Below are 12,078 nucleotides of genomic sequence, written 5' to 3'. Positions count from 1 at the left end.
TGGCTGTGTGCTATGAGCTTGCTACACACGCCAACTGAGCCTGTTGGCTGAAAAGCTGTTGCAGAGCACACAGATGAGTTCTCTACGGTGTGTGAGCTGGAGTCAAAAGAAAGTTTGGCTGGATGCAGGGATGTCAGCTTGGGTGTTCTCTCCTGCATTGACACTTGGTCTAGAGACAATGTTAAGCACTTCCAAACACAGTTCCTTGTCAGTTTTGCCCTGGGTTGATCTGTTTAGCATCTGCTCAAAGGACAATGAAAAAGAGGCTTCAGGGACCTGTGGAAACTGTGAGATTAGAGACTAGTTAATTCCAGTATTTTGTATTTTATTCAAAGCAACAAACAATTTAAAACAATAAACAAGTAAGCATGTTGTTGGTAAACCAAGATGACAGAATGCAAAGTCTCTCAGAAAAAGGAAACCCCTTCTTGTTAAGGGTGTGACTTTATTAAACTTTCTTACAATGGAGGTACCCAATGTGAAGCTTCAGTGCCAGCCTATTCAAATGGAGGCCACATTCTGCCCAGAAGCAACCTCAAAGTGGCCCAGCCCATAGTTGCACCAGAAATGCAGAGAAAAACCAAGAAAAACACATTACCCGAGCCCATAGAAATTCCTAAATAAATTCCTACAGTACACCATGAATGCAACACTCTGCTTAACCAAACAAAATTCATCCCACATGCAGCGCATTGTTGTGTATCTAGAAAGGAAGGTAGTAGTCTATGAAACAGTGATTTTTTTGTTTTGTGAGGGTGAATACTGGTAAGTTGTACTGGCACCTCAAGCCATGAGAGCTGGTGGCATCAACTACATATTAAATGATTTTATAAACAATTGTGTGCTGCGTCTTAGCTGTCTTCCTGTTTCATCAAGTTAGTGCGAGCATTGGTTTTCGTAAATTAATCTAATTGTTACTCCAATGACAGCCTCATTACTGGCAAGCACTGTCTCTGCACTTCTCTTCATATGATTGGTTGGCCCTCCACTCACATACTTCAACCTGTGGATTCATTGCTGTTATGAAGACGATTATCAGCCATTGGTACTCAAAGCAAGGAACGAATTAGACAGACTGCATTTGATTTAAACATACAAAATGTTTGGAATTTTCTTTAAAACTCAGTTAAATTAAGCACTGATTGCTTTGTAGGACCACATAACGTTTTTTGTAGAATGTAGAACTTGTTACTAACCTGCAGTTAATATTCTTCAATTTTGGAAAATCTGTGTTTGTACTTTTAAACTGTCAAGCACAATATGATGCAGTACAATACACTTATGCAGGCAACGTAATGGTAGCGCTGCTGCTTTGCAATAAGTACATCGTGGGTTTGTGTCCTGGGTCCTCTCTGTGTGGAGTTTGCTAAGCAGTTTGAGTAGTGAGTAAAGCTCTATATACATATAGAGAATTATTATATACTTGACAATTTGTGAATTTCAAATTTAAAATGTTGTGTTTTTTTACCAAATGAATTAAACATGTAACACTAGGACTCTTGCTCTCCAAATACCTTCACAGTACCTCAAATATGATCCAAACGCAACATATGTGTACCGCCACCTTTTTGTTTACAAAAAAGGCACTGCTAATCACACATGGAGTGGTGTAAAATGAACCTATGTTCCCTGAGTGTGCAGTAGATATTGTATTCATGTGTTAGTTACTGTGATCACTTGTTATGGGTATGGGCACTGATAGCTTTGATAGCATTGGTAGTTCTTTTTTATTGTGATACTTGCACTTTGTGATGTGCCTGTGTCAGATGTGACCAAATTTAAAAGGGAAACAATAAATAAACATTACTTATCAATACATTCATTTGTGTTGGTTTAAAATTTGTCATTACCCGCTGCTTACCGTTCACTGAAAACATCTGGTCCAGCTAAACCTCCTGGTTTCAAAATCTGGCCCAACTGAATTTGTAATTGAATAGCCCTGCTTTAGTGGTTGAGCATTAAGCATTAAGGAATATTCCTGCATGTCAATAGGATACACTTTTGTATTCAATACATCATGCCCTGGAGAAGCACTTCTGGGCTTTTATGTATTGAAACCTTAGAGATATAATGAACAAAAGAGAAAAAAATTAAGGAAACACCATGCAAGAAAAATATGAACATGGCCATGAAGAAATGAAGACGTTTTCTATGTCCCAGGATCCAATCACCCCCCCCACCCCCCTACTTAACACTCACCCAGTTCCAGCAAAACCCAAAATGATCCATCTCAAACACCAGATTTGACTGTTATGGTATGTAATTCCCTGATGTCTCAGTTGGGCTTATGCTTTGTTTAGAAATCCTAATCTTTAGAAAATTATTTTGTTATTTGACATCGCATTTGATATCGTATGATAGCTAGTAACAATATGATAGTTATGTTATTTTCATGCTCACCATGTTGTCTCTTGAGCTTCACATTGGTGTTATTTTCAGGTGCAGATTTGTTCAAAGGTGATGGCGTTTACTCTTCTTTTATGACTGACTATGATGGGACTGGCAGGTACACCTTCAAAGTCCAAGTCTTAGAACGTCATACTGAAACTAAGGCTGCAGCTGGACACACCTCAGGTGCCATGTATGTGCAAGGATATCTTGAAAATGGTAAGAGTATTAATATTGATATTCATATCATCACAGACATTCAGCATGCTATGATATCTTTAACATTCAGTTGTATGCGATTCCAGGATAAAATAATTACAACTCATAATTTTAATGTTTAATGCATATTATGTCATTCTTAATCTCAATCATGACCATTAAAAAACAGGTCTGTGATCCACATTCATTGTATAAAATATGGCACCAGAAAGTGTGAGAGGTTTAAATTTTAGTGAAATTTTAGTGCCTGTCCTTACTACATTATTCCCTCTCCCATCTGGAGAACAAAGACTCCTACATCAGGATGCTGTTTGTTGACTACAGCTCCACATTTAACTTGGTTATCCCCCATAAACTCACCCACAGTCACTCACGCTCTGTGACTGGCTCCTAGACTTTCTGACTGGCAGGCCCTAGTCTATCAGGATTGGTAATAGGATTTCATCCACCATTATCACAAACACAGGCACCCCACAGGGATGCGTCCTCAGCCTCATCCTCTACACCCTGTTCACCCATGACTGTGTCGCCTCCCAAAAAGATAACATCATCCCAAAGTTTGCAGATGACACCACAGTGATTGGATGCATCACTGGTGGGGATGAGGCGGCCTACAGGAGGGAGGTGGACAGTCTGGCATCATGGTGTGAGGAAAACAACCTCACCCTCAACACAGACAAGACAAAGGAGATGATAGTGTACATGAGGAAGGAGAGGAGACCTCACCGGCTATTGTTCATCCGAGGGCTTGAAGTAGAGAGGGTGAGCAGCACTAAAAACCTGGGCATCTGCATAAGTGAAGACCTCATTTGGACACTTAACACCACACAGCTGATCAAGAGGGCTCAACAGTGGCTGTACTTTCTGAGGAGGCTGAGGAGGTTTGGTATGTCGACTAAGATCCTAGGCAACTTTTATAGCTGCATTGTTGAGAACATCTTGACCAGCTGCATCATTTTGCACTTGTCTTGGTCTCTGAACAAACAGAGTGGTTCAATGACTTTAAAGAACAAATCTTTTCAAGGTATGCACATTGTGTGCTACATTTTATATTGCAGTCTGAAGCTATCATCTTAACTTCACTTAAATGGCTGCTGTCTTCAAGAAATAATCTATCAGTAAACTGTTTCAGCAAAATGGTCATGATGGCAACTAGCCAATTACTGAATTGATCGGTTCACTCTTACTGAGTGATTATGACTGTCTCAGTACATTGACTGATTGAATAGACCAGTATGTCCACTACTGATCTGGAGAAATTCATTCATGGACAGCAGATAAGAGACTTGCAGTACAGTACACTGAATTAGTTCACAGAAAAATTCACTGATTTACTGAACCGAAAAACAAACTGCTGAACTAGTTCACCGAAAGAATCAGTTCATCTACTACAGACAAGAGACTTGCACTACACTGAATGACAGTTCAGTTCACTGATGATATATGTATGACAGATTGCATCACAAAGGATATGATAATAAAATCATGAAACTGCAGGAGATGAATCTAAAATTGAAAATAATTTCATTTAGTCATATTTCAGTGTTCTCACAATTTATTTTATTCTCAGTGTTAAACTATAATATAGCTTGTTGTTGTTTTTGAAATTAACAAATCAGTGATTTGAATCATTTTGGTGAACTTAATTCAATCACTAAAAAGAATCATATAGCACATCACTAGTAAGGTGTGATACAATATCAAGACAGGGTGATGTTGTACATTTTGGTTTTAACAGGCTGTCTTTTAATGATGTGGCTACACATACACTACGTGGCTCATCAGAAGTGATCAAACGTCATGGTCACTCTGTGTAATCTCTATAATGATCAGCTATGTGATTTTATATTTAGGTACTGTCCACTTGAACCCACCAAAACCAGTTGTTGATGATGAAGACTTTCTTGTTGAAGATTTTGTCAGAACTAAATCTGGAGGAACATTCATGGTGAAGGTGGTGCCTCCTGCCAACCAAGATGTTTTTCCTCCTTGCCAAATTACCGATTTGTCAGCAGAATTAATAAATAATACTGTTAATCTGGCATGGACAGCACCAGGTGATGACATGGATAAAGGCACAGGTAACATTTGGCACTACAGTATATATGAAAGTTGTGGTCAGTCTCTATGCTGCACCATGTACAAATGTTTACCAGATAAACCCTTACAGCATAATGGAAGACTGGAGTTGGTGTGAAATCTTTAGTAATCTTTACTAAAAAGTATTTTAAAATTAATGTTAGTTTAATATAATACATTAGATCCATTTTGACCATTTTGACACCTAGTATTATAAACACAAAAGCTTTGAATTCAGATACAGTAAACAAGAAGTCTACCTTTAGAGTGTCCAGGAATACTTTTGAGCTCTGGTATATTGTGTCCAAATGACCATCTCTGTGGATTTTTTCACATTCTCCACATGTTTCACCAGGGTCACTCTTGGTTTCGTCCACATCAAAAAGCTGTGCAGATTAGACTGACTGCTATCTCTGCACATTGCATTAGTTTAAATTCATGCAGAGAAAATTCCTGCCTTGTGGCTAATGCTGCTGGATAGACTCCTAAACCACAACAACAAAGTGGATCACCAGAGCATTTTAATTGTAACATTGAAACCTGAGAGGTTCTGTACCAAATAAATTGCCTTCCATTGCTTAGAATTCATTGGATTAATTTACAACAATGAACAATGGAGCCAGCCTTAGACAAATACCTAAAAATCTCCAGAACCAAGTTTAAATCTTACCTATAGAACTGGAACCAGTTTTGTGAAAGGTAACTTCTGAATGAGACTGGATAATGAGTCAATGCATGAGGCTGAAATTTAAGGCCTGCTTTATTTAACTCCTGATATTTTGTATTATCTGTGTTTCTCAGTGGCAGAATATGAGATACGAAAGTGCAAGAAAGCAGTGCACCTGAGAGACGATTTTCACAATGCTACCCAGATCAACACTTCCAGCATTATTCCATTGACAGCGAGATCTAGACAGCAGCTCTCATTTGACCTGGAAGAGGAAGAAAAAGTTAAAAACAGTGCAATATTCTTTGCTGTTGTTTCACGTGATGAAAATCTTTTTGCTTCAGATGTGTCCAACATAGCCCGAGTAGTGATTTATCATCCTAGTCCTAAAAGCCGGGATCCTGATGCTAGCAATCAAAACAGGAAGCTCACGGTGGGCCTAGCTGTGTCTTTAGTCACATTTATTTTATGTTCTGTTCTTGGCCTAATTGTCTTCATTATTAACAAAAGAAACAGTAGAACGAAGGCATTAGATGAAGAACAAGTTAGGAAAAAGTTAAATATAGTCACAGAAGCATAATAAACAAAAAACAGTTTTATATGATATATTCAAATAAGATCATCTACTGGCACTCAAAATGAAAAAAGGACTGTAGTATTTTCCTGTTGGCTTTTTCAACTTATATTTAACCATATTTTAATGCTGGTGCCTGTGCTTTCTAATATGTACTTTTAATGATACAATATTTGAATGTTATTAAAACGTTATCACCAAAAATCTGTTGTAAGCAGGAGTTTCCATTATTTTTCTTCAGGGCTTTGGTTTTCTAAAAAAGTTCCCAAAAGATGTGTACATTAGGTTGACTTATATTACCCTTGTGCCCTGTGTTGGCTGGGATTGGTTCTAGCAGACCCCCTTGACCCTGTAGTTAGGATGTAGTGGGTTGGATAATGGATGGATGGTACGTATGAGGGTGTTGTGCGCTCTGGAATGGACTGGCATCCCATAAAGAGGTGATCCCTGTTATTCATCTGGTATTGCTAGAGTGGGTTCTGGCATCCCAACACCCTGAACTGGAATGAGGTTGTTTGGAAAGTGAATGGATAGGTATTCAGTTAGATATTTATAGATATTTAAATAAGAAAAAATGCAAAATGGTGTTCACCTAAGGCAGAAAATCAGTAGTCAGAGTTAAACTAAATGAAATGTTGGAGAGGAAGGAAGGTGTTATGGCACCTGGACAGCCATCAAAACTTATAGTATTTTGTAATACAGTATTGCATTTCATAATCCTGAGTAGAACTTAAATGCTTCATAATAGACAATAAATGAAAACAATGTGTTCTGCAAGTTGTTGTATTGTATTTTTAAGTATTAAATATTTGTAAAGAAATTCGAAAGGTCTTACATTTTATTATATTTCAAAAATACTGCTAAAGTTGAGAGTCAAAGATATCCTTGTTATGCACAAGTAAGGAGAAAAAACAAATACTGCTGTACCAATATTGTAGCAGTGATGTGGAATAGATTTGCTTGAATTTTGTGCTGCCAGACAATGCTGTACTGTCAGTTCCAAACAGCACACATACAGTGGCATGGAGAATGGACTGGCGTCCTAACTGGGATTAGTGGTGAATTCTTGCCCTGCCTGGAAACTGTAATGGGAGGGCAATGTGAGAGGGATGGTTATTGATTCTCAGATGGGATGAAAAAATAATGGATAGACTCGGGGATTCTGAACATTTCTTCGCACAGTATGAGAGAGGGACAGTGCTCATCTGGTTTGGCACCAACCTGGACACCTACAGGGTTGTCTAGAACTGGTAGTTTCAAAAGGCAGGCCTTGATTGGGTCCTTGGGTGCCACCACAGGATGCTGTTGGTTAATACGTCACAACAGTTTTGGGAGGCTTCCGTATGACCCGGAAGTGCTTCCATTACGCAAGGCCATTGCTCCGGAAGTGCTCCCGGGTCTGTCATAAAAGGAAGCCATCTCGATCCCGGGACTGAGTCAGAGTTAAGAGGCAGAATGAGAGATTGTGGTGTGGACTTTGAAAATGAAGGGTATTGTGAAAAAAAAAACATTTATTTGCACCAACTGTCTTTGTGTGATTGTGTGTGGAGTTTGGAGTTGGTGGAATCCCCTGGATGCCACAACAGTACAGCAATGTTATTTGAATAAAAAAAAAATGTTCCCTTTTATAGGAAATTCTTTCTTTAGAAACTGATGACTATAATTATGGAAAGCTATGATTATCCATATTAGTTTATAAAGTAATTAAAGTCAAGTGCTGCTAATCAAGTTTACCTAAATATTTAATGACCAGGAAGCGGTAACATCTCAACATAAAAGTTGTCTCTTCTGGAGTTTGGTCTAGAGTGTTGATACAAACATGCCAGGGACAGATGACACAAGCTGTGATCTCAGAGAAGCAACTGTTACTGCTCATCAGTGTACAAAAGGTTTATCATCTCTTTGAAACAATCTGAAGTCCATCATTAAGCAATGAGAATATTATTCACAAATGGAAAACATTCAAGACAGTTGCCAATCCTTCCAGGTGTGGGCAACCCATTAAATTCTAGCACCATTTGATGCTCACAGAAACTGAAAAGAACTCTAAAGGCATCTGTCAATACTTCATATATCATAATTCATGATTCTAACATCAGAATAAGTCTGAATAAAAATGGCTTTATGAAAGCGTAGCAAATACAAGGCCTGTTTCACTAAAAAAATGTATGTCGCAGAACAGCATTGATTTGCAAAGTTGCACTTGGATGAACTACAAGAGTTTTATGACAATATTCTCTATAGTTATGGGATCATTACACACAATTCCATATCAGGCAAAAGCCCAAGCAAAACATCACTACAAGAACCTCTCATCCACTGTTAAGTACTGTGGTGAAAGCATGATGATTTGAAGCATCCATCCACAGTTCTACAGGAAAATGAAAAGCCATCTGTCCAAAATCTAAACTTTGCATGAAACTGTATCATACCATAGAACAATGATCCCAATCACACCAACAAATGTAGAAGAATCAAACGTTTGGAATAGCCAAGTCAATGCCTCAGATCCATTGAGAAATTGTGGTGGGACATTCCAAGGTCTTAAATTTCTATGTGCAGAAGTGCAAGTTGTGAAGAGGAGCAGGCCAAAATTCTTCCAATAAAAAAAAACATTATTTCAACTTATTAACTTTAAAAGTAGTCCAACAAATTACAGAATCACAGAATGTATTTAAATTTTGCTACACTTGGCTTCTGCGTACTGGCTTATTTTCTGTTGAATAATTAATTACAAAATGAACCATGTTATGTGTTACCTGTCTTGGATTTGTGTAATTTTACAACTTTGTGAGGACTAGATGACTGCTAGTAAATGTCCTGGTGTGTAAAGCCATAGAATTAAAAGAGGCTGTACTTGCTTATTCACACCACTGCATGAGTCATAAACAACGCTTAAGTATAATAAAACTGTCCCTTTTCACTATTTTTGAAGAAGTGTACCGTGAAAGAAAATTTCAAGATATAAAATTAATTTAGATGTTTTCATCTAAGTGGAAAATTACAATCATGGGTGTCTTTAAAGGAATTAATTTTTGTACCCTGTCTAGTAAGCTAGCAACCTTCTTCAATTCCTAATAGGCACCTATTTTGATGGCCCCTACATTTGCACCATTTTTCTTTTCAGTCTTTTTCCTTTTGCATTACCAAAGTATACATGCACAAAACTGAAACCATTTGTAACCATATTGTACATAGAAATGGGGCCCTTGTGTCAACTCTACCAGAGGCTGAGGTGGATAAGTGGTGTGCTTAATTACTGCAATGCAAGCAAGGGAGGACTAAATAATTGGAGAGATCAAAGTAACCACATATCACCCTTCAACTGTGCCTTCCTATACAGACTTGAACATTTGTGCTTCTTCTGAGGACTTCCTCATCTGTCAGATTCCTTACCACACATTTACATTTTACTGTCCCTCTATCTCTGTTTCTTTCACAACACAGTTGCTTGATCTTCCAACCAATGAGCCTTCAGTTTTCTTTTGTCTCTCTTTGCCTCAGACCGTTAATAAAATTTGCTTCAATCTAGAGAATTAGGCATTTTTCTTCACATGTTTTGGGAATGCCTTATCCAAGGTAGCTTTTCATGCAAGGCTGTCACTTTTCTGTCTCTAACTCTTGCTATCAATGTTCCCTTCTTGCTTCATTATTTTCTTTTGTTTGATCTTTCTTCCCATCTCAATGAATTTTCTCCAAGGGGTTATTTTCCCTCACTTGCTGCTAAATCCATTTTAGCAACCTATTAGAAATCAACATACTCACTATTAATTTCAAAATGGAAGTTCTCTTTTGTTACCTTATTGGAGCTATGAGCAGCAAGGATTAATGGAAGGTCCCCGGGACTAACATAAGCAAGTGGTTTCACTGGGTCAAAATCATTTAGAACTGGGCTTTTCGGTGGTACTCACTGCTGATCGATTAAGTACCAATAGGACACTGAGGAATAGTCGGCTTGTCTGCCTCTCTTGCTTGTAAGTTTGAGCTTCCCTAGCTACATACAATGAATGTATTAGTTTGAATTGCTGAGGAACAGGGAGTTGGTTGGGGGAGATTATTTTATTATACAATTTATTCATACCCATTATTTGTCTGCATTTGGATGTTTTACCATTTGAATAGTGGTAAGGCTGTCCTCCTGACATTGCAAGCAATCTTTGCTTCCATCTGGGAGACGGGCATCATCCTAACTGACTGTAAAACAGGACTTGTCATCCCTATTTGAAAAGGGAAGGGTGATCGCCTAGATTGTGGCAACCACAGGGGATAACACAGCTCTCTGTGCTGTGTAAAGTCCTTACTAGGATCATCCTCAATAGGACCCATGATCACTTGCTCACCTATCAGCAACCATAGTAGTCTGGTTTTAAGCCTAAGAGGTCTACCATCGATTGGATCCTGGCACTGAGGATTCTCATGAAGCACAAATGCGACAATCAGTAGAGTTTCTTTGCAGCCTTTGTCAATTTTTGTAAAGCATTTGACTTGGTTGATGAAGCTGCCCTGTGAAAGATACTGAGACTTTGCGGGATTTCCTCGAGGTTGCTGGATATCATGACCGGCATTTGTCATTAGAACATTAGAACACTCCAGATGAGAACAGGCCATTCATCCCAACAAAGCTCGCCAGTACTATCCAGTTATTTCTTCCAAGAAAAAGTTGAAAGTTGAGTTTTGAAAGTCCCTAATGTCTTAGTGTCTACCACACTACTTGGTAGCTTATTCCAAGTGTCTATCGTTCTTTGTGCAAAGAAAAACTTCCTAATGTTTGTGCGAAATTTACTCTTAACAAGTTTCCAACTGCCTTGATGAACTCATTTTAAAATAACAGTCTCGATCCACTGTACTAATTCCCTTCACAATTTTAAACACTTCAATCATGTCACCTCTTAATCTTCTTTTGCTTAAACTGTAAAGGCTCAGCTCTTTTAATCTTTACTCATAGTTCAACCCCTGTAGACCTGGAATCAGCCTAGTCTCTCTTCTCTGGACCTTTTCTAGCGCTGCTATGTCCTTTTTGTAGCCTGGAGACCAAAACTGCACACAGTACTCAAGATGAGGCCTCACCAGTGCATTATAAAGGTTGAGCATAACCTCCTTGGACTTATACTCCACACATCATGCTATATAACCTAACATTCTGTTAGCCTTCTTAATGGCTTCTGAACACTGTCGGGAAGTCGATAGCTTGGAGTCCACTATGACTCCTAAATCCTTCTCATAAGGTGTACTCTCAATTTTCCAACCCCCCATTGTTTATTCAAACCTAACATTTTTACTTCCTATGTGTAATACTTTACATTTACTGACATTAAATTTCATCTGCCACAAATCTGCCCAATTCTATATGATATCCAAGTCCTTCTGTAATCATATAATGGATTCCAAATTATCTGCTAATCCATCTATCTTGGTATCATCTGCAAACTTAACCAGATTGTTACTTATATTCCTATCTAAATCATTTATATATATTAAAAATAGCAGCGGCCCTAGCACTGACCCCTGTGGAACACCACTCTTAACATCGGCCAGTTCTGAAGCGGTTCCTCGCACCATCACCCTCTGCTTCCTGTGTTTGAGCCAATTCTGAACCCATCTAAAAACATCACCCTGAACTCCCACTTATTTTAATTTGATGCCCAACCTCTCATGTGGCACCTTATCAAATGCTTTCTGAAATTCCAGATAAATAATATGCTCCACTTTGATCATATCCTTTTGTTGCCTCCTCATAGAATTCCAGCATATTAGTAAAACACGACCTCCCTCTTCTGAACCCATGCTGACTGTTCAGAATAACTCCTGTCCTTGCTATGTGTTGCTCAATCTTATCCTTAATAATTCCTTTCATTAATTTTCCTGTGATGCATGTTAAGCTTACTGGCCTATAGTTGCTTGGATCTGCCCTGTCACCCTTTTTATATAATGGGATGATACAGTCATGTGAAAACATTAGGACACCCTTTGAAAGCATGTGGTTTTTGTAACATTTTTAATAAATGGTTATTTCATCTCCGTTTCAACAATACAGAGATTAAAGTAATCCAACTAAACAAAGAAAACTGAAGAAAAGTCTTTTCAAGATCTTCTGTAAATGTCATTCTACAAAATGCCTATTCTAACTGAGGAAAAGATAGGACACCCTCAC

General features: G+C 38.3%; 1 protein-coding gene across 1 annotated transcript in view; it reads left to right on the top strand.

The window, feature by feature from the left end:
- LOC120514396 (calcium-activated chloride channel regulator 1-like) overlaps positions 1 to 6,131 on the top strand; it is a 47,462-nt gene extending 41,331 nt beyond the window's left edge. The window contains exons 12-14 of the mRNA XM_039734746.1: positions 2,440 to 2,607; positions 4,461 to 4,688; positions 5,488 to 6,131. Coding sequence (XP_039590680.1) covers positions 2,440 to 2,607; positions 4,461 to 4,688; positions 5,488 to 5,933 — 842 coding nt within the window. The 3' untranslated portion in view covers positions 5,934 to 6,131. The remainder of the gene's footprint in view (positions 1 to 2,439; positions 2,608 to 4,460; positions 4,689 to 5,487) is intronic.
- Positions 6,132 to 12,078: the final 5,947 nt, after the last annotated feature.

The sequence above is a fragment of the Polypterus senegalus genome, chromosome 14, assembly GCF_016835505.1.
Source record: "Polypterus senegalus isolate Bchr_013 chromosome 14, ASM1683550v1, whole genome shotgun sequence".
Lineage (NCBI taxonomy): Eukaryota > Metazoa > Chordata > Cladistia > Polypteriformes > Polypteridae > Polypterus > Polypterus senegalus.
The sequence above is the reverse complement of the archived record's forward strand: the minus strand, read 5'-3'. Positions and strand labels throughout refer to the sequence as shown.